At 43.5% G+C, this 27991-nt stretch overlaps 3 protein-coding genes across 3 annotated transcripts; all 3 read left to right on the top strand.

The window, feature by feature from the left end:
* Positions 1 to 12: 12 nt before the first annotated feature.
* On the top strand, positions 13 to 6517 carry lratb.1 (lecithin retinol acyltransferase b, tandem duplicate 1). The gene is made up of 2 exons (XM_014976806.2): positions 13 to 1482; positions 5768 to 6517. The coding sequence occupies exons 1-2, from the start codon at positions 916 to 918 to the stop codon at positions 5918 to 5920; spliced, it is 720 nt and encodes a 239-aa protein (XP_014832292.2). The 5' UTR covers positions 13 to 915; the 3' UTR covers positions 5921 to 6517.
* A 255-nt stretch (positions 6518 to 6772) lies between these two features.
* lratb.2 (lecithin retinol acyltransferase b, tandem duplicate 2) lies at positions 6773 to 11441 on the top strand. The gene is made up of 5 exons (XM_014976807.2): positions 6773 to 8441; positions 8783 to 8888; positions 9360 to 9434; positions 9696 to 9848; positions 10836 to 11441. The coding sequence occupies exons 1-5, from the start codon at positions 8248 to 8250 to the stop codon at positions 10989 to 10991; spliced, it is 684 nt and encodes a 227-aa protein (XP_014832293.2). The 5' UTR covers positions 6773 to 8247; the 3' UTR covers positions 10992 to 11441.
* Positions 11442 to 13742: 2301 nt separating this feature from the next.
* On the top strand, positions 13743 to 27706 carry rbm46 (RNA binding motif protein 46). The gene is made up of 9 exons (XM_088015932.1): positions 13743 to 13920; positions 14572 to 14752; positions 14829 to 14985; positions 15348 to 15477; positions 16311 to 16408; positions 16860 to 17220; positions 22433 to 22632; positions 23139 to 23241; positions 27444 to 27706. Exons 1-9 carry the CDS (start codon positions 13836 to 13838, stop codon positions 27695 to 27697), a joined length of 1569 nt encoding a protein of 522 aa, XP_087872058.1. The 5' UTR covers positions 13743 to 13835; the 3' UTR covers positions 27698 to 27706.
* Positions 27707 to 27991: the final 285 nt, after the last annotated feature.

Here is a 27991-nt window from a genome sequence, read left to right as displayed (position 1 = left end):
TCATGGAAGGTCAACCTACGGGAGCCCAAAGGAGCCAAACAGAACCAGAACCGACTGAAACACAATCAGCTAAACTCTTTATTACTGTAGCATTCCTGATCTGCTTTCACTGCAGATCAAATCAATTATTTATCCTGTTTTCATCTCTCAGTTTTTATGATTGTTGATTCCAGAAAAGCTTTGGAGACACATTGAGGTGGATTTTAAAGACGTGGAGCAGGAGCCGAACATTAAGACGGATAAAACCTGCTGCATTCAGGCCCCGCCCACACAGACACCATGAAGGCGTTTGGTAACTTAAACTGGAAATCCACAGACGCCATTTTAACCAGAAATTATTTTTAAAAATGTCTGAAAAGTAGAAAAAGTTCAAAACTCCAGTTTCATGTTTCAGTGTCGACATGCGAGCCGCGTTTTTAAAACGACATCGCTGCTCCATCTCTGTCTGCGTCCTTCTGTGGCTGAGTTACAGCGCCACCAACTGGCCTGGCAGACATACAACAGCGTTTTCTGCGGTGCTGCATCCTGTTTTTAATTTTCTCTTTATCGTTTACAAAATTTACCTTGTTCACCTCCGTGTGGGCGGAGCCTCAGAGCGGGTCTAAAGTTCATGTTTGTCAGAATCTCATTGTTTTCTCCTGGTCTGATGTGAAACGATGGATGATGGATGGATGGATGGATGGATGATGGATGGATGGATGGATGATGGATGGAGGGATAAACAGATCGGGAGGTTGTGGGTTAACTGATTTAACTGGTTTATTTGGGTAAACTGGTCTCCAGTATCTCATCTCCTCCCTCTCTGTGACACACATGGGGCGCGCTCCTCTCCCGCACGCCCCCGCAGTAAAAGCGGGCTTCCCGCGGGGAGCCGCTCAGACTCGGAGCTAGACGGACCCGCATCCTGCCGCCGCCATGCTGGACAGCCTCACCTTCCTCCTGGAGCGCCTCTTCCTCCTCGCCCACATCAAGCTGTCCAGCCTGCTGCCCCCGCAGCTGGCCCGCAGCTGTGACCGGGAGGACCCGCTCCCGCAGCCCCCCGCAGCAGCATCTGCAGCGGCAGCCCCGCACAGGTTCCAGCGCGGGGACCTGCTGGAGGTCCCCCGAACCCTCTTCACGCACTTCGGGATCTACCTGGGCGACAACCGGGTGGCGCACCTGATCCCGGACATCCTGCCGGTGCTGAGCTCCGACAGCCGGCAGATCCAGCTGATGGTGACCAACAGCCGGCTGCTGCTCGGCGTGCTGTCCAAGCGCGCCAGCATCCGGGTGGACTCGGTGGAGGACTTCGCGTACGGAGCCGGGATCCTGCTGAACGCCATGGACCGGGCGGTGCCGCACAGCCCGCTGCCCGGGGAGGAGGTGGCCCGGCGGGCCGAGCGGCTGGTCGGCGGGGTGTCCTACAGCCTGCTGTGGAACAACTGCGAGCACTTCGTCACCTACTGCCGCTACGGGGCCGCGCAGAGCCTGCAGACCGACCAGGTGAGCTGCCCTTTGACCCCACACACCCACACGCATTCACCAAAATACCATCTGCATCGAAAGACAGCAAAAGTGATGGTTTAAATACACTAATTCGACCTAATTTTATTAATTAGTATGGAAAGCCATTGCTGCCAAAAACCACTATTTGTCTAACATAGAAATAACTGATAAATAGCCATCTTTAAAATAAAAATAAAAATAAACATATTATTGTCTAAAATGCTCTCCCGTAGCAGAGGAAGCTAAAGCTACACCTCTTGAGGAGTTTATAATCTCACCAATAATAATAATAATATCTACATGCAACATGTAGATATTATTGTACAGTTTTCTATATTGTTTTTTTTTTGTCTGTATACTCCAGTTAATGATTAATTGATTTCTAAATTAGCTGACAGTTATTTCAATAATTTATTAATCCAGTTAATCATTTCAGCCATAACACACACACTAATTTTTATGGATTTATTTGGGTTTCATGTTTTGAGTAGAAGGTGACTCTGTCTTTGTATGACCTGAACATGATTGACTCTCTGCAGACACAAAAAGCCGTGTAATGATCAGATAAAATCTCTTTGTGGCGCTTCGTGTTTGTGTTTTGCACCATGTTGACAGAGATCATGCATCAAACAGTCTGACGCCTGGAACCAAACCCAGCATGGTCCAGACCTCGACCCACTAAACCACCGTCGCGCCTAAAACATTTCCTCGTAATCTTTTATAGCCTCTTTAAAAGTTAAATCATGAATTCTACATAACTTGTTTATGCTGATATTTATTGTTAATGGCTTGCCATACTGACCTGCTGCTGAAAGTCTGCAGAAGTTTCCTGCACACAGGAATCCGTGTGTTTTATTGGACATAACGTCCTGCAGCAGGAGGCCACATGTGTTCACGCATGTTTGACTTTGCAGCCTCATAAAACACTGAAGGTTTTAGTGAAACAACTTTATCCTGACTCACTCTGCATGCAGCACAGCAGACCTTAACAACGAGGCCTCCTCTTTTTTATTTACACTTTTCCATCATTCAGACGTGTAACCTGCCATTCATCAACGGGACCCAACACTTTGTTGTGATGATTCAGATTTTACTCTTTCAGCTGGCGGTGGATCTCTGCTGGATTTAACTCTTTAATCTGCTGATTTGTTCATTGTTTTGCACACAAAGCTGCAGCTTTGGGCTGAAATGCAACAGCAGAACATCTCTGCACCCTGTTTGCTCTGGATGAACTCAAAGATGCTAGAAGAGGGAATCTGCTCACTGGAACCAAGACTAATATGACATTCATATGGGGATATTTAATGCATTAGATTGTAAACAAGGGCAAACTATGAAGTGCAACATTTATTTATTTACTTATATTAAAATACATGGTTTGTCCTTCATGATGTCCTTCTTTGAATGTGTCTCTCATTTTTAGCTCCAAAGTAATAAAATATCGGATCCTGCATTAAAAAATAAACTGCAAAAACACAAAATCTTACCAAGTAAATCTGGTTTAGTTTCTATTACAAATATCTCAGTTCAGTTGAAATAAAATATTTGAGCAGTAATTCCTTAATATTGATGAAAAACTTCTGATTTCACTGACAGATTATTTCCCTAGTAAGAAGACATTTTCCCATCTTATAAATTAAATAATTTACTGGTGAAGCTATAACTTTTTCATCAATATTCAAGAATTATTGATTTAAAAAAAGCTTTTATTTCTTCCTGAATAGTTACGTCTGCACTAGTTTTGTCTTATTTCTACCGCACTAAGATATTTGGACTAGAAACTAAACTAAAAGTACTTGGTTTTTGGAGTGAACATATTGCAGCATACTAACCAAGCTATTTTTTTTATATAGATGCTGATGTGATTAATTTCCTCCATCTTATCATCTCATACAATCTTTCCTGAAAAATCTCTGCCTGATAAATTGAACTACTTTAACTTTAACTTTAATTTGTGAGTGGATCAGTGAAATGATGCAGGAATGCTGTGCCTTGGCTCCATGTGAAGGATAAACCTCGCTGTGAACTGCTCCTCCGGAGAACTGAACTGTTCAGGATGGAAATAATGGCTCATGGAGGTTTAGCAGCCAATCAGCACATCCGTCCTCCTCCGTTGGAGCCGGGTTTACACGGAGCAGGAAAATCTGGGTCGCTCCTCGGAAAAGTCCTGAGAACAAGAGCCGCATTCAGACCTGAGCCGCCTGCCAGCAGCAGAGAGTCACTCAGTCTGCGCTGAGGATGCTGATGATGATGGACGACAGCCGTACCGGCCCTTTAAACCAGCTCCTCGGGGCCCAGGACCACGCCTCTCTGCGGTCAGTCCAGGACGTGTTTCACCGACATGACAGCAGGAGACTTCTTCAGCTGGACTGGGATAAATTCACTCATCTCTGCTGCTCTAAATCAAATGAAGGTTCATTTTTCACATCCTGTTTGAGCCTTTATTACTCAGCCTAATACTGAGGTTAAATAGGAATTTCACTGACTACGACGGTTTTGAAGGTACTGAAAAGTTTTCAGCCCCCGAACCCATAAATAAAAAATATATTAAAATAAATAAATAAACTTCTAAAAGATGTCTTAGTCATTGCAGGTCATTCAATGACTCTTTGGTGTTTTGAGGAATCTGGATAGTTTAATCATTACAGTGGACCCCCCCTGTTCCACAGCTGCAAATAATTGAATTCTTAAATATTCAAAAATGCTTTTAATGGCCTATTTTAATAGTTCAAACATCAAATTTACCTTAATGAGCATTAATATGCACAATGGAAAACATCTTAGCTTCACCACAGAAGCTAACAGCTACAGACTTCCTTATCTCTGCTCTGCAGCCAATCAGAGTCAAGTAAACTAAATGACTCTCCTGGATTGGCTGCTTAAAGCTACTAGCATAGCATCAGGTTGTTTTCTTGATCTCTGAAACTTCCAGACACAAAGAGTTTAGTTTTATCGTCCAGGTGAATAAAGATGATAAATAATTACCTTTTTGCTGCTTTGTGCCTACAACACACACTGTCAGTTTCACACAATCAAACTTTACATCTGATGTCAGATCGTTGGTGCATTATTTACATTTAGAAAACAAACCTGAGCTAAAACTCAACCTGATCAGACCTCTGTGAGCAGAGTGGCAGCATGCTGACCCCTGGTAGCAGAGGGCAATCCAACCTGATGTTTACTTAACGCTGGGGCCCTCTGAGGCCCCTTTAAGAGCTCCTGTTGGCCCTCGGCCCCCATTCCTTAAACCTTTACAGGCTTCTCTCCGAGGCGGCACACAGGTCAGATGTTTGGCTTGGAAATTACAGGAAGTGAAACTTGAAACAGGGAAAAGTCTGTCAGCAGCAGCAGGAGGGAAACCACAGTCTGCCTTTTATTAAGGCTGTAATTAGCATTTCAAATGTCATTTACTTACAAATATGGGAATAATTTGTAGCGTTTCTAAAACCTCTGTGGGGTTTTTGTGTTGCTGGTGTTTCTGCATTGTTCCGTGTGTCTGGAGTCAACGCTACGCAGAGCAGCAAAAACCTGGCAAACATATTCATTCCCTCTTGAATTAGTTCTCATGTCTTAAACTCACAGTTCAATATATTTTATTATTTTTTATGTTATTGACCAAATCTGATTAGTTCCTACCAGCTGAAGAAATGCAAACCCCTTAACATGACACTGCCACTACCATGTTTCACTGGGGGAGAAAATACATGGACATTTTGTGATTTCAGTGTGAAAAAATGTGAAAGGCAGTTTGAAGCAAAAATATCTGTTCAATACAAGAGGAAAAGCAACGTGTTATATAAAGTCCAAAAGTGTCAGAAGTGTGAAATCTATTTGTTCAAACTGTGGTCTTTGGTTTTCCTATAAAGAAGATAAATATTTAGGCACTGCATTAGTAAAAACAGGTTTCTGAACATTTATGAACTTTAGTTAAATGTGGATTAGAAAAGCCGGTTTTCAACCAAAATCAGTTCAGCACTGTTTGTTTCCTCTGCAGGTTTTTTTTTTTTTTTTTCATAGATGAAGGTTTTTCCTGTAAATATTTTACAACCACAAACTTTCTGCTTTTTTGCTGAGATTTCATGTGAGAATTTGTCCATTTTTGCAGGAAATATGACCTTTTATGAGGAGCAGAAAGGTGAAGGTGTGTCTAGATGAGCAAAGTAGACGAATGTGGTTCCATAATTATCAAAATGAAAATGCAGCCCACACTTTTCAGATCTGTATAAGTTGATGGTTATGTGTTTAATGTGAACGGTTTTTCTGTTCTCTGTGTCTTTCTCAGTTCTGTGAGTGGCTGAAGTCTCTGATCCGGGACCAGCGCAGCGTGGTTCTGGCCGGCCTGCTGGGCCTCCTGTCCATGGCGTGTTTGGGCGTATCTGCCGGCACCGCCCTGCCCTCCGCCCTCATCCCCTTCACCCTGTGGATGGCCAGCTAAGAGGCAACAAACCCAGAGACTCTGTTCATCTGGCCTTTAACTAGACCGTTTGGGTTTTAGGAGCAGACGGAAACTGTCGCCTCGTCTGATTGATCTGGAAGTAAAAATGTTTTCTGCTAGTTTGGACACATCTCACTTTGATATTATGTTTTTTTTCTGTTATTGTTTTTATTTTCTCTCCTGCTGAATAGAAACTTCATTTGATGATTATCAGCCAATCAGAAGACAGAAAGGAACCAAAACGGCCAATTGAACATTTTAGTTCAGATTTTAAAGATTCTGAACTAAAGTTTTAGTTAAATCTCACATTAACTCTGTTTTGTTTCTAATTTTTATCTTTTACAGGTGAATCTGTTTAAACATTTGGTTTTTCCCTCCAGTTTGCTCTTGTTTGATAAAGTTTGGCTCCATTTCTACGCAGCATGTCAGGAATCTGTTTGGTTTTTTGTTGTTTTTGTTTTTGTAACCTGGTGAAGATGTAAATATCTGTAAATATCCTTCTGGACCTGATTGTTTCCTAACAGTCACAAACTTTTTTACCGTTTTATAACTTGTTATATTGTGTTTTAATGTGTAAATAAAGGAAATAGAAGAAGAGCAGATGTGTGTTTTTTTCTCATTTGTTACATTTATTATAACAAATTTACTCATCTTTGATTTTCATTCTATAAATCTTTAACTTATTTTCACTTACATATTAAAATATGAAAATGTCTTCAAAATTATCACTAAGATGATTAAAGGAAAGTCATTAAAATAAATTAAAAAGCTGTCAGGACTTTTCTTTCCAAGTTGTTTGACTGAAAATTGCTTGACGTTTTTTTTTTTCTCCATTGAACTCATTTTAGTTTAGCTGCTCTGCTGTTATCAGAGTTTGGTTGCTGTAATGTCATGAAAGATTATTTCCTCTGGCTGCTGAGAAAAGTGGAAACAGTTGTTGACCTGCCAGATTCAATCAAATGAAACTAAAAGCAGATTTTCTTCAGATCAAATATTCCTTTACTTCCCTGTGTGAGAAGAAATGAATGGAAACTATTTTAATCCGCTGTGTTTATTAATTCTGTTCTCTTATTTATGTTTATTGGTTCTGTAGGTCTTTGGTCGCCTGTTGACTTTTGTTCACCAGAATACGTTTGAGCTTTAAATAAACATGATGACATCAGTAAGGTTATTATTATGTAAGCAAAATAGATTAAAAATAAACTTTATAAACAATTAAAAACGGACAAAAGCTCATCTGTGTATAATAATGAAGTAAGTTCTTACATTATTTATTTGGCCTGATTCTTTTCGTTGGGCTCCTTGGAGCCTGCCGCCCCCTGCTGGCTGAGAAGGAGGATGGAGACCCAGAGCAGGGTTGGGTCAGTGATGAAGACGTCCCGTTCTTCATCTGCAGAGCCTGAAACGCTGGCAGCCCAAAACAGCTTCAGATCTCCAGGATCTCCATAAAGGTTATTAGTTTCTTTGTGGGAATCATTGACCATTGAGCATTTGTGAGGTCAGACACTGATGTTGGACCAGAAAACTTGTAGTTTCTAATTCCTAACTGAAGTGTTTTTGTTCTCCTTCTGCACCTGTTTTTGTTCATTATGTCTTTTATGTGTATTTTCTGACTTCATTCCAGCCATTTTTATGGTTCTCATCTTGCTTTACGTTTTTAATTGTTAAACACTTTTTGCTTTATCTTATTTTTAATTGTTTTTTTCTACCCTTACAAAATCCCATGAAATTTACATGTAAGGCTATTTTTCACCTGTTAGCAGATTTTGCATGTTTTATTGTTTCACGTCTGTTTGCTCGTTTTGCTAGTGCTTCTGGTTGCCATGGAGACCTGGCTCACCTTGTTCCAGGTGTTACGGTGTCATATAGATCTATCTGGAATAATTTTAAAACATTTGTTGCAGAGGTAACTTTACCAGCAGGATGTGGTTATTCCGCAGGGGGAACAAAAGTTTTGGCACTTATTGCTTTTTTTTTTTTTTAATCTTTTTTTTGTTGGTGTTTTTTCCTTTTCAGTGGATGAATCTTGTACATTATTTAGTTTTTGTCAGTTTGTTTCTGATTTTCTATGGCATTAGTTTGAAAGTTATCTGTGAAGTGCTTTATGTGCTGTTTATATCACTAAGGTCTGATCAGTTTTTATCCTGTTTTATCTTTGTGACCCCAGGCAGTCAGAGCTGAGACCTCTGAAGGTCAAGCAAACAGCGCCCCCTGTCTGCGGTGAATTCCTCTGATTTCCGCTCAGAATCAGACTCTAATCTCCTCTCTGCTCCTCCCACCGGCTGGATAAAACCTCCAGTTTCACTGCGACCCGCGTCTCCGGCACCATGTTTCCGCTGCGGCTCCTCGCTTTGATCTTCGTCTCCTCGGCAACAGCTGACCCTTCACCCGAGGAGAAGGAGGAGGAGGAGGATGATGAGGAGAAGAAGAACAGGTATGACCTGATGTTCAGGAGGGGAGACCTGCTGGAAGTTCCCCGGACTCTCTTCACTCATTTTGGGATTTACCTGGGAGGAGGCAGGTGAGTCTGACGCTGCGCCCTGATTGGTCAGGAGGTAAAAATGGGGAATTTGAATATTTCTAGTTTTTGTCACGTTACTTGTGTGACGTCATTCTGCCCTTCAGACATATTCTTCTCTATTCCTCTTTCTAATCTTACATTTCTCTCTTTCTACCATTTTCTTTACTTTCTTGATTTGTCTTTTCTATAATTTACTTTTAACTTTTTTGTTCTGTTTCTTCACTTTCTTTTTTAAATTTTCCTGTCAATCCATTTTTTGTTCATTTTTAACATTTATTTTTCATTCCTTTAACTTGTCTGTCTGTTATTTTATTTATTTTTATCTCCATTTTCCCCTCCAGAGTGGCTCATTTCATCCCTGACATCATGCCCGTTGTCTCCACTAACCAGCTTCGGATCAAACAGATGGTCACCAACACCAGACTCATACTGGGAGTACTGGCTAAGGTGACATGGACTCTTTTCCTCCTTGTCCTTCATTATTTTCTGAAGTATCTATGAGAGTGAACAGAGATTTTTAAAATAGTATCATCATTCACAGCAACACTGGCAGCATTAAACCTTTCCCTTGTTTAAAGTTCATCTTGCAGTTTCCCTTGTGACCTGTGGGTGGCAGTGTTGCTCTGCAGTTACAGTGTAAAACAAAAACACTCCTACAGCTTAGCATCTATTTCATGAACACATCAGCCTGTTTTATTGTGTTTGGACCCCATTAGGCCCTTAAATATGATTTAATTTGCTGTCCTCGTTATGTGAGACTCTTTGTCAAAATCAATTGGTTTTGCATAGATTGATCTGGTGGACCCGACCAGACCAGAACAGATGACATCAGTCGCGTTAGCTGCTAACTCTTATAGCAATGTCTTGTAATGTCTTTAAGTTAAGGAGGACTTGAGTCTAACTTGTTCTCGTGTGCAGTGTGGCAGCGTGAGGGTGGACTCAGTGGAAGACTTCGCCTTCGGAGCCGATATAATCATCAACCCCATGGACAAGGTGATCCTGGTTCAACTTCCTGATTCAGTATTTAAAGCTCTGAAGTCAGTCATACAGTAGAAAACAGAGGGTTTATGTTAGTTATCCATGAATCCAGCTGACTGACTGACTGACTGGACATAAACCAAGGGTATTTAAAGGTACGAGGAGTTCTGGTTCTGGGTTTGCTCCGGAGTCTGTTCCACGTTGGATTATTCCTGGAATGAATCTGGAGGTTTCTTGATGGTATTAATCCAGGTTTTACGTGTGTTCTCCCCTCAGATGTGCAGCTGTGCAGCGCTGCAGGGGGAGGAGGTGGCCCGGCGGGCCGAGAAGCTGCTGGGAGACGTGGCCTACAGCCTGCTGTGGTACAACTGCGAACACTTCGTCATGTACTGCCGATACGGCACCGTCATGAGCTTCCAGACCTTCCAGGTGACGCTACAAAGGAAACCCTCACAGTACAGTCCAAATTCAGCCATTCTCCGACTGGGAATTACAAACCCAGATGGAGAATAAAAGCGACTCGGTTTTGTGGGTTCTCAGGTTTTCCAGCAACACTTTAACCTTCAGCTGCAACCTTTGCTCCCGGTGGCAGATTAACAGCGATCACCGATCAGACCAGCGTCTTTCTCTGGTTGGGTTAAGCTTTGCATTGCAGCAACCGCTCGTCTATGAAAGCTTCATTGTTTCAGCAGATTTTCTGTGTGATTAGGAGGTTGAGAGTTGAGAAGGAATTAAGAAGGAGCCAACCAGGCTGCATGGAGCTGGAGAACAGGGGTTGAAACTGCATCAGTGGAGCTGCAGGCAGGCTGCAGAGAAGGAAAATCACATCAGGATTACACAAACATTCATTTAGTGGATGTCAGGAACATAATGTTCAAAGCTGCTGCAATCACAGAGGATAATCTTCACACCATAGGAACGACTGCTGACATCAAGAAACAGACTCTCTTGGTTTTCTTTGAGTGTCGCTGGAGAACTTCATTAACTTCATCAACTTCCTTCATTAGCTTGGTTTCTATCCAACTGTCATGTCGTGAAAAAGGGGGGAAATGACAATCAGACGTGTTTCTATCAGCAGGTTGGAGAAAATCTAAATAATCAACGGAATCATCTCAGCGTCGGATCCAGCATGGTGCAATGTCGCCATCTAGTGGCTGTTTCTATATAGCGTGGATTTATGTGATACAATTTTGCATTTAAATGCAGACTTGAGCTGTTTATTATTATTCCTCCCTCCAGGAATAACATCCTATTTCACTTTAAATTTGTACTTTAGTTCAATGAGTTAAAGAAGTTTAAGTGACAACAGAACCAAACATAAGAAAAGATGGAATGAAGAAAAACAGTCGGATCATAGAAAACCGCAGAGGAAAGCAAAATGGCGGCTCTGACGGTTCTCTGGTTTGTCTCCATCAGTTCTGTAAGACGATGAGGAAGCTGCTGCTGAGTCGAGGCGTCGCCAAGGTTACGGCAGTGCTGGTTGCTTGTCTGCTGGTCTACCTGCGGGTTATGGACACCTGGACGGTCCTGTTGGCGGTTCTGCTGCCTTTCCTCCTCTGGATGGCCTCCTGATTGGACACACTGACCCGGAACCTGACCCGAATCCTCAGAGATGATTTACTTTGACCTGCAATCCAATCTGAAGCTTAAATTAGACTTGATTGTTTTCACCACTGAATCTTTCATTGTTTTTGATTTATAATAGATATCAAGGATATCCTGTTAAATAAAAGTTTATTTATTTAAATTTGTTCAGTATTTAGACGTCTCAACAGATGGATTTTGCCAGAACATTCTCATAAATCCACCTTCTTCGTATTGCACTCATTCTAAATGTTGTTTCATACACCATTCCTTTTAATTGATTTATTCTTGAGAGATAAACATCCTCCATTCATCTCTTGCTCTCTCAATCACATAATACAAAACTACAATTGAACAAAATTGTTCCATCTTTATGTGCAAAAAAAGGTTTATTAACTTAACATTTTAGTCCCCTCATGTTTTTGTTAAAATTTTTTATTTGGTGTAAGATATTAAATTTATCTTCTTGTTCCTCTTTCAGTTAATGTAAGTATTTAACAGATTAAATAATTTCTTCTTTTTTTAGTTTTATATAGTGGCACTTTAAGTTTATTTTAGTTTTACTTTGTTTATTTTTTTGTTCAAAGGGAAAATAATTCAGTAAATAATTACCTAATTAAAAATGTTTCTATTATTATTTGCACATCTCCTGGATCTCGCGATCCACACTATGAAGCTAATTTAATTTAACTTACAGTCAAATTAGTTGTTGGAGTTCTACGTAAAAGAACAGGTGTAAAGCAAATGAAAAAAAAAATATTTTATTTTATTTTCGCACCCATCTGATGCCGTCTTCCGCACTGAAAAGCTCATCTCTGATTGGCTAAACGTAAGTCGCGTAAGGCTCCGCTTCCTCGAACGGCTCTGAACTGCTCTCCCCGTTGCCAGGCAACCTTCCTTCTCTTCCCGGCGAAGTTTTGACCAAAGACCGGAGCTCTGCTCGTCTCTCCTGAGGTTTTATTACCGCAAAAAAAGGCGAATAATTCACTCAGAGGGGAAAATGCCACAGCACAGAGGCGGTGAGAGATTAATTTAAGTAGTTTGCTACAGTTTTAGAAAATAATTTGACTTGCTTAACAAACTTAAATTTTCGGAACGTCACATCTTTATATTGATGAGCCGCTAGCATGTTTAGCTAACTTTTAATGGCTGTTTATGTCAGTTTAGCTGGTGAAAATGTTGCTTAATTGACGATAAAGATACTGAAAGTTTATTTAATTGTGATGAAAAAAAATTATTTGAACTTTTTCTATTTTAGCTCTCACTACTGGTTTAAATCAGCTCTACACTGGCTGTGAAATATTTAGGAAAATGAATAATTTGACCATATCATCATTATTAGGCATTTTTCCCAATTGCAAGCTGGATAAATTTTAATGAGTTTAAGCATAGCAGTTGATATTTCTTGTATAATTAGGGAGGATGTGGCCTAAAAAGGTTAACACCCTGTATTGAGGTGTGTGTTATTATTAGGAGCGTCTAAACTGGAGCAACACTAAAACACAGATTGTTCAAAGACTTAATGGATGAAGTGAGAGTAACTCTTATTAGACCAGAAGAGTGGTCCCGTGGGTTGATCAGTAACTGGCTCAGAGCTTCACTTTGGGTCTGATGCCAACGAGGTGGAGGTGGGGTACTGGTACGGGCTGGTATGATTAAAGAAGAACTGGTCGGACCTCTTCAGGTTGAAGATGGGGTCAAAATTAACTCCAGACCCTTCTGAAGATGCAGATGGGGTCAAAATTAACTCCAGACCCTTCTGCCAGTTTTTAGACACTTTCTTCCATCATTGGTTCAGGGAGAAGTGTCCATTTTTCAAACAATTCCTCCTCTTGCTAGAAAATAAACGTGTGAAAGAAGTAAAACTGATAGCATGGGCCTTTCCTCACCTGAACTGAACCCAATTAAAAGTGGTGGGCGGGTCGTAAACGGGAGATTTCCAGTGAAGGAAACCAGTCCAGCTCTCTGAACAGACTGGGAGGCTGGAGCTGACAAACTCTGAATGGAGACATGGTTACTTTCTGAATGGAAGCCAATCGCTGTTATTGAAAGAAGGGCGGCCATATTGGTCACTGATTGTTTTGTTTTTTTAATGTCAGAAATGTTTATATGAAAGTTTTGAGTTGATTTTAATTGAAAAATGATGAAAATGCCAATGAGATGTGAAAATGTGTGTTTTTCTTTTACTTGCCCAATATTTGCTCACATAGAGATATTTACCTAAGAAAGCTAAAACTTCACTGTTACTTTCTTAAACCTTCATGTTTGAGGTTTATTAATATTTTTAGATTAACTAAGAAAACTCCAGGTGGTGAGTAGTAATATAATAATAATAATAATAATAATAATAATAGTATTATTTTAACCCTATTACAAGCTCTGTAAAAATCATTGTTATATTTTTATCAAACAGCCTCCCTTAGTTTGGCCAGTGAAACCAGAACTGAATTTTTCTGCAATGAAAAATCCAACTGGTGATTTATGAAAACATTACTAAGTTTGTAAAAGCACAAACATGTTGATTGAATGTATTTTTGGATTTCTGTAAATGATCTAAGTTAATTTCAACAAGAAGAGGTTGAACTGTATTCATCTGTACTCCAGGTCATTGTGAAGAGTTCTTGTCTTTTTCTCGTAATGATTTAGACTTTCTTATAACATTTGACATGACAGTCAGGCTGTCCTGCATCAGGTGAGCTGCAGAATGCTAACCGCGGTGCTTCTCATTGGACAGACGGGGACAGGTCGTCCGACGAGGACCTGGACGGGGACTCTGGGGACGTGGACCTGCCGGCGAACAGAGACGACTTCAGGGTATCGTGTGCGAAGGAGATGGCTCTGCTGGCTCTGATGGAGAAGACGGGATACAACATGGTGCAGGAAAACGGCCAGAGGAAGTACGGCGGCCCGCCGCCAGGTAAACCAGAGTCCAAACAGGAAATAAAACACAATGAGCTTAAAGCTTCACTCTACAGCGCTGACGTTTCCAACATTTTCTCACCGTACAACAACAAACTTTAATTCATTTTATTGGGATTTCAAAACAAAGTTTTCAGTTTTCCAAAATAATAAATCAGAATTTTTTTATCATGACAAGAAATTTATGATGATAAATGATGAGATTAAACGGCACAGCGGAAGTCCAGCAGTCTGTGGTGTCACTTTTAAATTTTAACGTATTTCTAATGTATAAAATTAAGTGGTTTTATGAAAAATCAGCAGAATGAGTTGAATTTTTATCTGATTGTCAGAAAATTTGATTAATCATCAGAATAATTGATCATCGCCAACATTTTTGATTAATCGTCGGAATATTAAATCATTCCTCAGAATATTTGAGTAATAATCAGAGTAATTGATTAGCTATCTGAATATTAGAAGAATAGTCAGAATATTTGATTAATTGCATAACCAATTACCAGAAATAGTCGTCAGTGGCAGCTCTCCAGACTAGCAGGGTGCTGCAGGTTTGTATCTATTTAATATTGGGTATTTTAGTGACCTCTGCACATTTTACTGGTCCGTTATCCGTGGTAGATGAGCCTCTGACCCTGGTTGTGCGGTGCAGGTTGGGAGGGGCCGGCGCCGCCGCGGGGCTGCGAGGTCTTCGTGGGGAAGATCCCCAGGGACATGTTCGAGGACGAGCTGGTGCCGCTGTTCGAGAAGGCTGGCAAGATCTACGAGTTCCGCCTCATGATGGAGTTCAGCGGAGAGAACCGCGGCTACGCCTTCGTCATGTACACCAACAGGTGGCGCTCTGTGACTGCGTCGGTCCGCCCTGTTAGCTGAGCAGGTTAATGAATGACGCTGTCGGTTCTGGTCCAGAGAAGCGGCTCAGCGGGCCATCCAGATGCTGGACAACTGCGAGGTCCGACCCGGGAAGTTCATCGGCGTCTGCGTGAGTCTGGACAACTGCCGCCTCTTCATCGGCTCCATCCCCAAAGACAAGAAGAAGGAGGAGATCATGGAGGAGATGAAGAAGGTGGGGAACACACCGTTAGTTTACTCTCAATTCAAACTAAATGTGTTGAGCTACTCATGGACCTGCGGTATTTCTTTAAATCCTCCTCCTGTCATAGTGTTAAAATGACAGTAAAAACTTTCATCCAACCTGAATGCGAACGATCAGCCAATCAGAGGCTCACCTGTCCAGGTTGTTTCATGTCCTGCTGCTTCTCTCCTGTCAGTCCAGCTGATCTCAGAGCAGCTGCTGTCCTGTGTCTGGATTTAAAGTGACAGCTTGTCCTCATGAGTCAGAGTGTGTGTGCGTGTTTGTGTGTGTGTGCGTGTGTGTGTGTGTGTGTGTGTGTGTGTGTGTGTGTGTGTGTGTGTGTGTGCTCCCAGGTGACGGATGGCGTGGTGGATGTCATCGTCTACCCCAGCTCCATGGATAAGAGCCGCAACCGAGGCTTCGCCTTCGTGGAGTACGAGTCCCACAAGGCGGCCGCCATGGCCCGCAGGACGCTCATACCCGGTACCGTCTCCACACTGCTGCCTCTGTCACTTCCTGTCTGCGTCCAGCAGGGGGAGGCACAGCACAGCGACACACTGTTGTGATCTGCTCTTTAAGAACAGGATGATGAAGCAGGTGAGTCATGGAGTTTGAGGTCAGTCTGAGTTAAAGAAGCCGTCCTGATCCAGAGGGAATCTACTTCCCGTTACATTGTCTTCTCCAGTTAGTGAGGAGAAACTCAGAATTCCTGGTGTCAGTGAATGCAGCGCAGTAAGGAGTTTATGAAAAGGTCAAATCCATAAATCAGATCCTGACGGTTCTCAGCATCAGCGCTGTAGAACCTGAATAAACACTTAAATTAACGTCCAGACAGGCTGTAAAACAATATAATATAATCTAAAGTAAACCACAGAGCTTTATGTTTACATTTACTATATGAACAATAACTCCTCAGGGTTTGATACATCAGGATGTAATAAATGGATCTGAAATGATCAAAAACAACAGAAGAAACTTGAAGCCAACATGAGGGACTGATGTGCTAAAAAAGTAAGTACACCCCATCATCCAACAGCTTATTGTTTCTCATCTGACTTGGATCATTGTGAAGAACCTTTGGGGCAAACTGGGTTTGGGTTCAACACCAGTATGGACCAATCTGGATCCAGTTTAAGCTGAACTTCTCCTGGACTGAAGCCCCGCCCACACCACAACGCTTCCAGAAAAACCTTTTTAATCTGATTTATTTGACTTTTATTCTGGAAAACAGCTGAGAAACACCAGAGCAGCTCCTTGTTTCCACTGTCAGAGATCGTTGTGTTCTGGTAGTGAACTGGTTCTGGTTGTTCCTGCAGGAACCTTCCAGCTGTGGGGCCACTCCATCCAGGTGGACTGGGCGGAGCCGGAGAAGGATGTGGATGAGGAGGTGATGCAGCGCGTCCGGGTCCTCTACGTACGTACAGCTGTTCGTTTCCGCCTGCTGACATGACGGCAATGTTGGGATTAATTAGAGAAAAATCACCATAAATTCAGATATTTTACAGAGTTTTTAAAGGTAAGTAAAATCATTAAACTCCATAATTGTCCTGGCCCGCGTGCCGGTGGGGAGTGTTTTACGCTCCAGATCAGAGCTGTGTTTAGGCTGAAGATCCCGACCGGAGAGCCTCCCACAGCTCCTGCTGTTGGAAATGTTCCTCAGATGAGCTTTAAGTGGAAAACAATTAGAGGCCTGGAGACGCGAGTCATTGATTTTCCTCTGTGAGCAGCTCAGTGGGGTGACGCGTCTCCCTACAGTCAAATTAACACACCCACAGGCTGACAGTCATTACAGAGAACACCAGGAGTGGTTCTGAAGTGTGACCCCCACCTGTTGCCTGCCAACCCCGTCTGTCCTCCTGCTGCAGGTGCGTAACCTGATGATGGACACGACGGAGGAAACGCTCCACCGGGAGTTCTCCAGCTTCAAGCCCGGCTCCGTGGAGCGCGTCAAGAAGCTCACCGACTACGCCTTCATCCACTACCGCAGCCGCAGCGACGCCATCGCCGCCCTCACCCTGATGAACGGCGCGCAGATCGACGGCGCCACCGTGGAGGTCACCCTGGCCAAGCCGGCCGGCATCAAGGACGGGAGCGCCGCCGGGCGGAGGTACAACACCAGGGGTTACCTGGGAAACACGGCCGCGGGGGGCGTCGGCGACGGCCGCTGCTCGCTCAGAGCCACGCCCCTGCAGACCCGCCTGGGAAACCCCTATTACAACGGAGGAGGTGAGGACGGCATGAACAGAACCTGAAATACCAGAGACACGATTAGATTTTACATCTGCTTTAAACACATGAAGGCTGTTGGTGTCGCTTCGTTCCTCTGTGTTGTTCAAACTCTTTTCATTTTATCAAACACCTGTTCACCTCTACAGCGGAGCCCCGCCCCCATGCCTAGTCAAAGTTCAGCATTTTAACATTTTCTCTGCAACCTGATGCCAAATTATTCACTGGAAATCCACCTAATCGATGATTGTTTTTCATAGATTACATCTAAAATGCAGCTTGGGAAACTGAAACACTTAGAAGCCATGTTACAGGCTGGCCAATCCAGGAGCTGCATTTATTGTGCTTAGTGCTGATTGGCTGAGCCACCAAAAGCAGAGATCGCAATGCTAGCTTCTGCAGCTTTAAGACAGATTCCTTTTTTAACTTCTCAAACAGCCCCACTTTTAAACTTTATTTTATTTCCTAAAACTGCTTTTATGTCAGATATAAACAAACCAGGATGGATTTGATCTTTTAGTTTGAGGAGTTGAATTCTCTGACTTGAGATTCTGACCTTTGTGTTTCTGAGCAGCCAGGGCCTCTTACCAAGCTAAACACCCCAGGCTTCCCTTCAGCCTGACCACACGGACGTCCATGTTTCCTCTCCTGAGAGCCCAGTCGTGCTCCGCGTTGCTTCTCCGATATTAAAACCTTCTTCACCCTCAAGGTGTCTCTGCAGAGACGTCCTCAAACGTCCACTTTGTCTTTAAGTGCAGGCTGTGGTTTTCAGGATAAAGGTTACAAACACTCTGTATTAATCCAACTGTGAAGCTGCGTTCCTTTTCCACGACGCCTGCAGATATTTCCTGTAAATAAAAGTTTTAAAATGACCTCTCCCACAAACGAGCCATAAATGATTCATGGCAGGATGTGGGTAGAGCACATATAGCAGGAAGGAGAGATGGAATAGTGATGAGTGATTATGAAAACACTGAAACAAAAGATCCTTTTTCCAATAAATCTGGTCTGCAGCTCGTTGCAAGTGGAACTCAGCAACTCCAGAATGAGAAAAACAACAATCAGGAAAATGTATTTATTGTTCACAGCAGGGGAGCAAAGGCTGAGCGATGGATTCATCGAGTTTACAGAAGGCATGATGAGAGCCAAGAGACCTGCTGAAATCTGTGTTCAGAAAACCTTCAGTTTAGGTGGTCTGATGGTTACTGGTTTAGTTACTGGTTTAGTTGGTCTGATGGTTACTGGTTTAGTTGGTCTGATGGTTACTGGTTTAGTTGGTCTGATGGTTACTGGTTTAGTTACTGGTTTAGTTGGTCTGATGGTTACTGGTTTAGTTGGTCTGATGGTTACTGGTTTAGTTGGTCTGATGGTTACTGGTTTAGTTACTGGTTTAGTTGGTCTGATGGTTACTGGTTTAGTTGGTTTGATGGTTACTGGTTTAGTTGGTTTGATGGTTACTGGTTTAGTTGGTCTGATGGTTACTGGTTTAGTTGGTTTGATGGTTACTGGTTTAGTTGGTCTGATGGTTACTGGTTTAGTTACTGGTTTAGTTACTGGTTTAGTTGATCTGATGGTTACTGGTTTAGGTGGTCTGATGGTTACTGGTTTAGTTGGTCTGATGGTTACTGGTTTAGTTACTGGTTTAGTTACTGGTTTAGTTGATCTGATGGTTACTGGTTTAGGTGGTCTGATGGTTACTGGTTTAGTTGGTTTGATGGTTACTGGTTTAGTTGGTCTGATGGTTACTGGTTTAGTTGGTTTGATGGTTACTGGTTTAGTTGGTCTGATGGTTACTGGTTTAGTTGGTTTGATGGTTACTGGTTTAGTTGGTCTGATGGTTACTGGTTTAGTTACTGGTTTAGTTGATCTGATGGTTACTGGTTTAGTTACTGGTTTAGTTGATCTGATGGTTACTGGTTTAGTTACTGGTTTAGTTGATCTGATGGTTACTGGTTTAGTTGGTCTGATGGTTACTGGTTTAGTTGGTTTGATGGTTACTGGTTTAGTTGGTCTGATGGTTACTGGTTTAGTTACTGGTTTAGTTGATCTGATGGTTACTGGTTTAGGTGGTCTGATGGTTACTGGTTTAGTTGGTCTGATGGTTACTGGTTTAGTTGGTTTGATGGTTACTGGTTTAGTTGGTCTGATGGTTACTGGTTTAGTTGGTTTGATGGTTACTGGTTTAGTTGGTTTGATGGTTACTGGTTTAGTTGGTCTGATGGTTACTGGTTTAGTTACTGGTTTAGTTGATCTGATGGTTACTGGTTTAGTTACTGGTTTAGTTGATCTGATGGTTACTGGTTTAGTTGGTCTGATGGTTACTGGTTTAGTTGGTTTGATGGTTACTGGTTTAGTTGGTCTGATGGTTACTGGTTTAGTTGGTTTGATGGTTACTGGTTTAGTTGGTTTGATGGTTACTGGTTTAGGTGGTCTGATGGTTACTGGTTTAGTTGGTCTGATGGTTACTGGTTTAGTTGGTCTGATGGTTGTTCAGTCAGTTGGTTGAACCGTTAGGTGGGTCTGCAGCTGATTTTGATGCTGGTCAGTTTAGATTATTGGTTGGTGGTCTGGCCGATGTTTCAGTCAGTGGGTTTGTTGATTGGTTGGTCAGACGTTTGGTCAATTGATTAGTTGATTTTAGAGAGTTTAAACCACAGCACAGTTAGAGTTGAATGGAAAACCCTTAAAGGAAAAGTCCCTTTACTTTCATTGCTGTAGCTGAAACCAAGTCAGACACAGGAAGCCGTTTAAATTCACCAAAACATCTGATCAGTTGTGAGGCAGAGCAGGAGCAGAAAAAATCTAAATAAAACCAACTTAGTGATGCTGAAGCCGCCTGGAAGCGAGGGAGTGAATGGAGTTATATTTAATTAAAGTGAGTTCAGCTTGTTCACATTTAGTTAAAGCAGGAAGTGAACCTGAGCTCCAGACTTTACTGCAGAGGTTGATTCAGCTTGAAGCTTTAAATATTCCCAGTCTGACGGTTTTACTTCCAAGCTCAAGGCGCTCCACAAATCATGGAGCCAAACATAAACAAACAACATGGCTGCCAGGGCAGGAAGTGAGTGAGTATTTGCTTAATCTGCTCTAAACAATGACAGGGAGAGCCTGTCTCACTCATTACACACGTGAACCCGTCCACGTCTGGTTGTCCTGGAGATGAGCCCTCTATGGGGAGCAACGAGGGACATAATTACCCAAACAACTTCAAAGCGTTTCTCAAACAAACACGCATCATGTGTTGCACAACAACTTGAACACTAATTAGTTTCATAAATAAGACCAAAGCAGAGAGCAGCATTCATTTCCATCTAATCAGGACCATTAAGGTGTTTTACACTGATGGGGCTGATCAGCAGCACTTAGTTATGTTTTGTCTCCTAACCGCTAATAGTGATAATTCAGGATGTCAGGTTCAGTTACCAGAGAGCATTGTGGGTAATCTGGGCTGCTGAGCTAAGGTTTTCTGGGTAAAACCCTCTGAAGAGGAAGTCAGTCACTCCATCATGGTGCCTTAATGAAGAGACGAGATGAGATGATGAAGAGCATCGTTAATCAGAGGAGCTGTAGCTTCAACACACGCTTAGCCTCAACAGGGATCAGAGAGTTAACAACGTCACAAACATCAGGACAGGAACATGAAGCCTCTTCCCTTCACTCAGGGCCTTTCAGGGGCCTGGCGCCTTTTATATTTTCTACCAGAAAAAAGACATTAAAATATTATTTATAGCTGTTTAGCATCCAAATTGCTCTGGTCTCGTTGAGATGATTAGAAAGATTGTAAATGTGTTCTGCAGCTTTATTGCTTTAAGCTGTCGGACATAAAAGCCAGTCATAACAAGGGCAGCGACATAATATTCACTGATGCTCATATCATCACTGGCGGAGCACAGAGCGTCCAGGTTACAGTGAGTCAGGTGATTCAGCGGGTCGGTTCTGGTACCAGTTCATCCCAGTTCCCCTCCCACTGCCGCTACAGCAGCTCCAGCTGAGCTTCTCCTCACTTTACAAAATACAAAACAAAATGTCTGGATTGTTTGAGAACAGCATGGAGGAAATGATGAAATGTTGCAACAAGCTGCAGGCTCTGGGTTTAATGATCGGCCCGGTGCAGAATCGGGTCGTCAGGCTCTCAGTGAGGCTTTATGACACGGAAATGAGACATTCTGGACAATAACACACACATTCAGCTGCTGCTTGTTAGAAAGCTCTGCTCTGTTTTTGTTGGTTTTTGCAAATTGTCTCGAGGTGATGTGGAACATAAATAAACTGAACTAAAACAACCTGCTAGCTCTCCATCTGACATTAACTTACATTTTTATCCTAAAATGATTTCACAACAAGCGTTCAGACCAGTTTATTCTCATCTTCATGGTGTCGGCGTTCGTTTAAATGCTCTGTTAGGAGCTGATGTGATATCACACCAAGTAATTTAAAATATTACTCTGTTTACTTTTAAAACTCTCCGTAGCATCATATTTTACTGTCTATCAAAACACAATAAAACAAGATAAAATTGGATAAAACTTAAAAAAATACTGGATTCAACTGGATAAGATTGGATAAAGCTGGATATAATTTGATAAAATAGAGTAAAACAGAGAACCTCTATTATCATCTATCCAGCCTTCTTGTTGTCTGCCAACGTTTCCATGGAAACCAGTATCCTCCAGTCTGACTCCGTTTTGAAGATGTACAGGAATCAGTTTAGTGTGACCTGGATGTTTTACTAAAACAAAACAAAATGTAGGAAAAGGTCAGACTGTTGAGTCAGCAGTCTGCCGTTCAGAGCCGAACAGTCAGGAAAGGGAAAAAATGTTTTATAGTTTCTGATCGTTCACTCTGATGCAATTAGTTAAAAATAACAAAATTACTTTATGACACAACTGCTTTATGTTGAGCCATAAAGTAAAGAAAGGCAGCTCTGCCCCTCCCCTCTGTGTCACTGCACACTGCCAGTTAGCTGGCTGAAGGAAGACTACTAGATTTGTTAAATTCTTACATGAACATTTTGATCATGTGAACCGTTTTGTTCTCACACCTTCAAGATTTCGTCCATCAGAATGTTTTTTATCTAGAACCTGTGTGTGTGTGTGTGTGTGTGTGTGTGTGTGTGTGTGTGTGTGTGTGCGCGCGTGTGTGTGTGTGTGCGTGTGTGTGTGTGTGTGTGTGTGTGTGTGTGTGTGTGTGTGTGTGTGTGTGTGTGGTTCAGAGGACCCAGAGCGCTTCATGTTCCCCCTGCTGCCCTGCACCCCCCTGACGCCCATCAGTCTGCTCGCCCTGAAGCAGAGCCAGATCGGCTCGGCCGTCAGCCTGCTGGAGTACCACTGCCACAAGAACTGCTGGTCTCCACCCGAGTACCACCTGTACTCCACCCCGGGTCAGGACGGGAAGCTGCTGCTCATCTACAAGGTCCACACACACACACACACACACACACACACACACACACACACACACACACTGAGCTGGTAGCGTCTCTCACACCTTGATATTTACTCAGCAGCCTGTAGTTCAGGATTTGACCCACTTACTGAAGAGCCAGCATCTTGAACTGAACCGTATCTTTAATGATCAGCTGTTCTGAAGCATCGGGGCCCAGAGAGCAGCTGTTCAGCGCTGTGAAACGGAAACATCTGGTTTGGCTTCACCTGCTTCACCTGCGGCTGCTCAGAGCCTCAGGAAGCTTCACTTTTACAGAAACAAGCAGCAGCAGCAGAACCTGACAGCACCGACCTTCACAACAGAAACCCCAGGCCATATTCTTCATTCCTCTCTCTCTCTGTGTGTGTGTGTGTGTGTGTGTGTGTCTGTGTGTGTGTGTGTGTGTGTGTGTGTGTGTGTGTGTGTGTGTGTGTGTGTGTGTGTGTGTGTGTGTGTGTGTGTGTGTCTGTGTGTGTGTGTGTGTGTGTGTGTAGGTGGTGCTGCCGTCCACGCGAGCCACCTACATCCCTGATAAGCTGTGTGTGCTGCTGGACGACGCCAAGGAGCTGGCTGCCCAGACCACGCTGTGGAACCTGGGTAACGTCTCACTCACACCGCAGTCTCCATGTTGGGCTACTGACATGGAGCCGCTTGATTGGCTGGGAAATCTGAGGCTCAGAGACACAAACAGGAAGGAAATATAAATATTCAATAGGGAAGACAGAAGCATTTCTTTACTGAGCCAGTTTTAGTCCTGTTTATATTAGTTTTAAAGAGAAAGTGGAATAAAAAAGAAATGAAATTATATAGATTGTGTTCAGTCAGAGGCTTCTACAGTTACGCTGTAATACAGACTGCTATAGGAGCCTCTTCCTGTCCACAGTCATCAGTGTCTACAACAACTCTGAATAATATGACATTTAATTTTCATCTGGGATCAATAGAGTAGTTCTGAATTGAACTGATCTCTGCTTTCATCAAACATTTCTTCCTGATTTGATCAAAACAACAGAAATGTTTAAAATGACAGACTTCAGTCCCATCATTCCTCAGCTGAGCTGTTTCTTCTGAGGTTTGGATCAGAGTTGATCAGTGAGTCACGGCCGGCTGATGGAGCTGATTCCAGTCTGCAGCTGTGTTGGACGTAACTCTGGCTGCTCTCCACGTGTCACTTCCTCCAGTTTGTTAAAAGGCCAGCAGGGCGTGGCACCGGCTCTCTAATGTATGCAGAGATATGCAGCCTGTGTCTGACAGCAGCTGCATGATTTATGGATGGAGCAGAGCATCGTCAACGGTGACCCTTTAGTTTTTATGATGAGGTGATAACAACCTGCAACTCACTGCTGATGGAGGTTCAGCTGCTGATGGAGGTTCAGCTGCTGCTGGAGGTTCAGCTGCTGATGGAGGTTCAGCTGCTGATGGAGGTTCAGCTGCTGCTGATGGAGGTTCAGCTGCTGATGGAGGTTCAGCTGCTGATGGAGGTTCAGCTGCTGCTGGAGGTTCAGCTGCTGATGGAGGTTCAGCTGCTGATGGAGGTTCAGCTGCTGATGGAGGTTCAGCTGCTGATGGAGGTTCAGCTGCTGATGGAGGTTCAGCTGCTGATGGAGGTTCAGCTGCTGATGGAGGTTCAGCTGCTGCTGGAGGTTCAGCTGCTGATGGAGGTTCAGCTGCTGCTGGAGGTTCAGCTGCTGCTGATGGAGGTTCAGCTGCTGATGGAGGTTCAGCTGCTGCTGGAGGTTCAGCTGCTGCTGGAGGTTCAGCTGCTGATGGAGGTTCAGCTGCTGATGGAGGTTCAGCTGCTGATGGAGGTTCAGCTGCTGATGGAGGTTCAGCTGCTGCTGATGGAGGTTCAGCTGCTGCTGATGGAGGTTCAGCTGCTGATGGAGGTTCAGCTGCTGATGGAGGTTCAGCTGCTGATGGAGGTTCAGCTGCTGCTGATGGAGGTTCAGCTGCTGCTGATGGAGGTTCAGCTGCTGCTGGAGGTTCAGCTGCTGCTGATGGAGGTTCAGCTGCTGATGGAGGTTCAGCTGCTGCTGGAGGTTCAGCTGCTGCTGGAGGTTCAGCTGCTGCTGGAGGTTCAGCTGCTGATGGAGGTTCAGCTGCTGATGGAGGTTCAGCTGCTGATGGAGGTTCAGCTGCTGATGGAGGTTCAGCTGCTGCTGATGGAGGTTCAGCTGCTGCTGATGGAGGTTCAGCTGCTGATGGAGGTTCAGCTGCTGCTGATGGAGGTTCAGCTGCTGATGGAGGTTCAGCTGCTGCTGATGGAGGTTCAGCTGCTGATGGAGGTTCAGCTGCTGCTGCTGGAGGTTCAGCTGCTGCTGGAGGTTCAGCTGCTGCTGATGGAGGTTCAGCTGCTGATGGAGGTTCAGCTGCTGATGGAGGTTCAGCTGCTGATGGAGGTTCAGCTGCTGATGGAGGTTCAGCTGCTGCTGATGGAGGTTCAGCTGCTGCTGGAGGTTCAGCTGCTGCTGATGGAGGTTCAGCTGCTGATGGAGGTTCAGCTGCTGCTGGAGGTTCAGCTGCTGCTGGAGGTTCAGCTGCTGATGGAGGTTCAGCTGCTGCTGATGGAGGTTCAGCTGCTGATGGAGGTTCAGCTGCTGCTGGAGGTTCAGCTGCTGCTGGAGGTTCAGCTGCTGCTGGAGGTTCAGCTGCTGATGGAGGTTCAGCTGCTGATGGAGGTTCAGCTGCTGATGGAGGTTCAGCTGCTGATGGAGGTTCAGCTGCTGATGGAGGTTCAGCTGCTGCTGATGGAGGTTCAGCTGCTGCTGATGGAGGTTCAGCTGCTGATGGAGGTTCAGCTGCTGATGGAGGTTCAGCTGCTGCTGATGGAGGTTCAGCTGCTGATGGAGGTTCAGCTGCTGATGGAGGTTCAGCTGCTGCTGATGGAGGTTCAGCTGCTGCTGCTGGAGGTTCAGCTGCTGCTGGAGGTTCAGCTGCTGCTGGAGGTTCAGCTGCTGATGGAGGTTCAGCTGCTGATGGAGGTTCAGCTGCTGCTGATGGAGGTTCAGCTGCTGATGGAGGTTCAGCTGCTGATGGAGGTTCAGCTGCTGATGGAGGTTCAGCTGCTGATGGAGGTTCAGCCTCCATCATCTGTTTAGGTCCCAGCAGCTCAGACCGGAACATTGATTTACCAAGTCACACAGCAAATCATCTGAACCCTGAAGGAGCGACGAGGCTGGAAGAGAAAACCTTGATAGTCTGGAGAGCAGGCTGACAGAGCGGCCATGTTGGCGGCCAGTGGAGCGGCTGCAGCTCTGATTCAGACGAAAACTCTGACAACCGGAGCCAGTTAGATATTCCAAATTTTTTAATGATTCATTTTAAATATTCCAGACTTTTCAATGATCGTCTCCTGGAACCTGGGGAACCTTTCAGACGTCCAGTGTTGCTTCTTTAGCTAGTTTAGTTTACAAACTGGCCTGAACTTGTCTGCTGTTTTGGGTTAAGTTGGTTTCTGTTTGGAGGCAGCATCTGTTTGGGTTTCTGTGGTAACCGTTGGTAACCGTTGGTAACCAGTGTTTCTTCCTATCCGCCAGCTCTGAGCATTAAGAACCAAAATTACTTTTGAAAGATTTTCTCATGAAACTTTGCATTCAGTTCAATAATCCAAATGACATTTTCCATTTCACTGAAACTTTGGCTTTTCTGCAAGTCAAAGCTAATTCACCATCAAAGCAGCTTGTAGCAAAATGTCAGTATGGATTTAAAACGTCTTCAGTCAGGCCTGCAACTTGTTCGACTTTTATGGTTTAGTTAGTGTTGGGACAGAATTAAAATGTTTAATTGAAGTAATGGCATTGTCTTTAATTATTTGAATTGTAACCAAAAACTATATTATAGATTTTTTTTAAATGTTAAAACTAAGCTAAGTTCTTTTGTCAACAAAATGCGCAACATTTTTAGTTCAAAAATCTTTTTTTCTGTTTTTTCTTTCTGAACCAGCAGGTCTGAAATGTGAGGTTCAGGTTTGGTCAGATCTTAGATTTTTATTTCTTTGCATCTTTCTATGAATAAATCAGACTTTGGCGTTTCTGCGCTGGAGCCGGACCGGTCCATTAATCCAGAACCAATGAAGTTCAGACATCAGCATGAAATGGAAACCGAGACAAAGAGGAACAATGGGTCAGAGCTGGAGAAAGCTGCTCCAATCTAAAGAGTTTAGAGAATTCTGGACCAGAACCCGGCAACCAGAACCAGCTTAATTACAGGGGAGGGAAGTGAGGAGAGCAGCAGGAGTTTCATCCAGGGGGGGATTTTTTATCAAACTCTCAGACTGCATGAATGTTTTATCCCCTCTGCTCCACAGGAGCCTGAATATCTTTGGTTCTGATAAAAAATGTCCTTATCGGGTTTATTTTAAATAAATTTATTTCTGCTTCATCTCCTCTCCTTGATGTCTTCATGACTGAATCCTCCTGCTGCAGAAGAAGAGGAATCTCTCATGAGGAAAATGGTTTCATCTGGATTTTGTTCCCACTAAACTGTTTGTTTCCCTTCCTTTTATTATTGTCAGGTTGATTTAAAGTTCTTTACATCATAAAAACTTTGAGCAAAACAAATCAGATATGTTGATCAATGTTTCATTTACCTATAATCAAAGGTAAATCTAACAGTCTTGATTTAAAGGAACTCAGGGTTTCAGCTGTTTTTCGGTTTTCTGGAAGTTGATCATTCCATGCTAATTGATTAGAAGTTGTTAATCTGGTGAACCTCAGATGATTTAAACTTGCTGCAGTAACGATGTGAAGTTTTGTCCAGAACGTTGCGTCTCATTCCCAACCTCCTGTGTTTCCGTCCAGATTCGTCCATCCTGACCGGAGCTTCCTTTGACTCTCCCAGCAGCCTCTCTCCTCCGCTCGCCATGTCGCCGTCCGACTGCAGTCCCAGCCTCCTGAGCTGCGGCGGCCGCACCTTCACGCCCTGCCTGCCCGCTCCTCCTCCTCCTCCGCCGTCGCCCTTCCCCATCTCCCCCCTGCCCTCTCTCTCCGCCTTCTCCCCCGCTGCGTCCCAAGCCCAGCGGCTCTACTTCAACTCCCAGTCTCCGTTCTACTGACGGTGAGGCTGAAACTCACCGCACTTCACTCATCTCACCTCAGGCTGATGTGTTTCCACGTGTAAAACACGGAAACCAGAGATTATTTATGTTAAGCTACATTCACACAGCAGGTATTTATGCTCAGTCATACCAAGATTAGGGCCACTGATGAAAAAAAGAAATTCAGACATTTTTTATTCAGAATTCTGACTTTTGATCTCAGAAGATTAAATTCAGAATTCTGAGAAAAAAGTTAACATTCTGTAGAGGAGCCTCACTCATCATGAGCCTCACTCATCATGAGTCTCACTC

This window comes from Poecilia mexicana, unplaced genomic scaffold (assembly GCF_051168715.1).
Source record: "Poecilia mexicana isolate PSO_F unplaced genomic scaffold, ASM5116871v1 scaffold_18, whole genome shotgun sequence".
In the NCBI taxonomy this organism is placed as follows: Eukaryota; Metazoa; Chordata; class Actinopteri; order Cyprinodontiformes; family Poeciliidae; genus Poecilia; species Poecilia mexicana.
This window is presented reverse-complemented; position numbering and strand designations above follow the sequence as displayed.